Source organism: Hyperoodon ampullatus (genome assembly GCF_949752795.1).
Source record: "Hyperoodon ampullatus genome assembly, chromosome: 17".
In the NCBI taxonomy this organism is placed as follows: domain Eukaryota; kingdom Metazoa; phylum Chordata; class Mammalia; order Artiodactyla; family Ziphiidae; genus Hyperoodon; species Hyperoodon ampullatus.
In genome coordinates, this window is record NC_136930.1 from 6728801 (window position 1) to 6732582 (window position 3782).

The 3782-nt window shown below is 45.2% G+C and overlaps 1 protein-coding gene across 1 annotated transcript; it reads right to left on the reverse strand.

The window, feature by feature from the left end:
- Positions 1-2183: 2183 nt before the first annotated feature.
- LOC307065704 (AP-3 complex subunit sigma-2-like) lies at positions 2184-2765 on the reverse strand (the record flags this gene model as incomplete). Its single annotated transcript, XM_079722604.1, has 1 exon — positions 2184-2765. The coding sequence occupies one exon, from the start codon at positions 2763-2765 to the stop codon at positions 2184-2186; it is 582 nt and encodes a 193-aa protein (XP_079578730.1).
- Between the last annotated feature and the right edge of the window lie 1017 nt (positions 2766-3782).

Sequence of the window (3782 nt, forward strand, 5' to 3'; positions counted from 1 at the left end):
CATTTTGTCAAAAATTCATTGGCCATACTTTTTTTTATACGTGTAACTGATTCACTTTACTGTATACCTGTAACTAACACAACATTGTAAATCAACTATACTCCAATAAAAATTTAAAAAAAAGAAAAATGACTTCATTCTAGTTTTGTGAACCTTGACATAACACTTAACACTCTGGGCTCCTGCTTCACCACCAGCTCAATGGAGGCATGTGGAGGACCCTCCAGCTCTTACACTCTTTGATGCTGTCACTGGCTACCAAGCCAGTTTTTATCACAGTTTCTGAGAAAAACCAAGCTGGTTTTTATCACAGTTTCTGAGAAGGTACCTAACCTTTCTGAGGTTTCCTTATCCATAAGAAAGAAAATAAAATTGGGAGAGGCCATTCTGAGCAGTGAAAAAAAATGAACTGTGGATTTAGGCAGACAGACAGTCTCAGTTCTTAGCCCTTGTGACCTAAAGCCAGTTACTTGACCTCTCTGATTCTTATTTTCTTGACTTGCAAGATGGAGATAACAGTGTCTGTTATAAGGATTGTGGAAGCGTGTCGCTCATGCCATCTTACAGTAGGTACAAAATAACTATCATTTTGTTCCTATATCACTTTCAGCAAATGTGAAAGAAAGGGATGTGAATATGCTGAAATGTCTGTAAAAAAAAAAAAAAAGTAAACTCTTCTGATCAACACTGCCCATCTCTGTGGTTATCGTAGATGTTCCAAAAGACTGAGGTTAAGAGGCTACAGGGAGCAAAGAGCACCAACCACAAGAAGCACGGTTCAAAGCAGGAAAAGACGTGGTCCTGACCATGGTCCTGCCGGACACCATCTCAGATGGGCTCTGCGACAGCATCAGGAGGCCTGACGAGACAGTTTGGGCCACCGGCCGGCAGGCACGAGAAGTTCCCAGGCCGGGAGACTTCACCATGATGGTGCAGCGAGCTCCTGAATCTCAAGGCAGCTCAACATCATACCTGAGACCTGGTCCCGAAGCAGCACAGGAGTAAAAGGCACTATTTTGAGGAGCAGCGTCAGCTTTAAGTTAACCACAGGAAGAAAGCCTCTTATCACATGTAAACATTTACAGGTTTCTACAGCTACCTCTAGGGCACCGTCATCTGAGGGGAACAGGGCGTGCCCAGAAGGAGCTCAGGCAGGGGCCCCTCGCACACTGGGGAGAAGATGCTCCACTGCCACCAGTCTCAGCCAGCACGCTGCCCGTGTCCCCAGCCTCCCCCTGGGCCAGGTCCAGAACACATGACCACAGCTCAGGCTCTCAGGCTCCAGAAGCTGGTGTAGACAGCAGCGGGTTTCCTGGACAAAGACTCACCGTTCATAACACAGCAACGGACCTGTCTGTGCCTCGGGAGGAGAATGTATTTTAAACCTGGAAGAGTCATGATTCTGAGATGCTCCACATGTTGTCATCTTTGCCTTCTGCAGACACGGGGTTCCTCCCCTTTGAGGGGGGGCCCTCTGGCTGTGGGCTGTGCCCTCCCTGTTGGCAGAAATGTCGGGGGGCAGGCAAACAACAGGCCTATGACTTGGGTTGTGTCCTGCACATAAACACCTGGGAGAGCAGAGCCAGGACTGTGGCAGTGGGGAGTGTGTACCTCAGGAGGTGGTGATGAGACAGCTTGGCTATACAGAAGGATTCTGGGTGTGCCAGCTCTAGTAGAGCCAGTAGGCAACTCTGGACCTCATAACTTCCTGCCCTTGTTTGCCACTCACCACATCCCCAAATCTAGAGCTTTGGCCCTTTTCTAGCTATGGCACCTCACCAGGGAAGTCAATGCTACAGGACCTCCGGGAGCCTCGTGGTGCTAAGGTTGAAGACTCTAGTCGGAGAACATCCTTGTGGTGAGGTTCTGTTCTCACGACAGCCTGCAATCCCTGGGAGTGGCTGCACATGGCAGGTAAAGGGGGCGAGTGGCTTGGGCACCTGCACCCCACTGAGGAAGCCAGGACCCTTCTCATCTGCAGTGGCCGCGTGTAGGAGAGAAGGGCAAGGCGGCACATGTGAGAAGCAAGCACAGGCTGGCAGTGGACACAGGACTCTTTCCCACTGCAGGACAGCAGGGGCCAGGGCCCGAGGCTGGACCCCTCTAGGGCACAGACCGGGTTTTGCTGCAGGACTGGCTCGGCTTTGCTGGTTCCAAGGACTCAGTTCAGCCGTCTTCTACCCTCAGACAAACTGCGACAGGTTGGGGACCTTCATCTTCAGATCGCCAATGTTGATAATCCAAGGCATCTCCGGCAGGCCGATGTTTTTCATGGTGGACGCTGCCCGGGTGAGTGCTGCTGGAAGACCACCCTCGGATTTCTCCAGCCTGTTCTGAGCTTCAGTGTGAGCCATGATTTCATTCATGTTTATTTCCAGCACCATCCTACCCATCACCACCTCCTGAAGAACGTAGTGCCCCTTATCCATATGGAAGATCAAATCCAATTCACAAACATTTTCGAAACACTTGTCCAGAGTCTCCACAAAATCCTGGATGAGGTCCAAGACCCCAAGTTCACTCTCTGATGAATCCCCACAAAATACAAAGTAGAGGGTAGCATCATGCCAATAAATCAGTTTGTAGTCAGACCCACCAATCAAACTTCCACCCCCCAAGAAGTTACAGATGTTGTCATCCCGTTTGAGAGCTAGATGGAAGATCTTTCGAATAATCTGCTGTTGAATTTCTTCTGGGAAACGCTGGTAGAAGCTGACAAGCCACAGCTTCCCGTGGTTATTGAAAACCAGGATTGCCTGAATCATCTTTGCCCGCCACAGTCCTTTCACCACCAGCTGCTTCCAGAGAGCCTCTCCTTCCACTACAACCTGGTCATACTTATATGGAACTATTTCTGGGTTTTTATTCTATTTTATTAATATGTGTATATACATATATATGTGTGTATAAATTTAATTTCATTAGTTGTTATTGGGCTGTTCATTGGATGAGTTGGAGTAGTTTATACACTTTTCACGGAATTAATCTATTTCATCTAAACTGTCAAATTTATGTGTCTAGGGTTGCTCAGAATATTCTCTTATTCTTTCAATGTATGCAAACTCTGTAGTGTGATCTTTTGTTTCAAACTGATAATAGAAATTTCTCTCCTCTCTTTTTATTTGTCAGTCTTGTTGGAGTTTTGTCTATTTTATTGATCTTTTCAAATAAAAACTTACATTTCATTGACTTGTCTATTGTGTGTCTGTTTTTAATTTTATTGATTTTTGCTGTTTTTTTTGTCCTTGACTATAGGTTTATTTTGCTCTTCATCTTCTAAGTTCTTGAAGTGAGAGCTTAGATTATTGATTTGGGACTTTTCCTTTTTTGTCTGTAAGCATTTAGGGCTTCAGATTTTCATCTAAGCACTGCTTTAGCAGCATCCCACAATTTTTGATGTTTTGCTTTCATTTTCACTAAGTTCAATGTATTTGTTAATTGTCTCAAGACTTCTTCCTTGACCAACAGATTATTTATGTGTGCTGTTTTAGTTGTCAGGTGTTTGGGGATTCTCCTGATCTCTTCCTGTTCTTGATTTCTAGTGTTATTCCATTGTGGTTAGAGAGAACACTCCATGTGATTTCAATTCCTTTAAATTTGTCAAGATTTGTTTTATGGCCCAGAAAAATATTTATTTTGGCATATGTTCCATGGATGCATGAAAATAATGTATATTCTGCTGTTGGTAGGTAGAGTGCTTTATAAATATTGATTAGATCCTTTTGGTTGATGGTCTTGTTGAGTTCTATCCTTGATGATTTTCTGTCTAGCTGTTTTGTCAG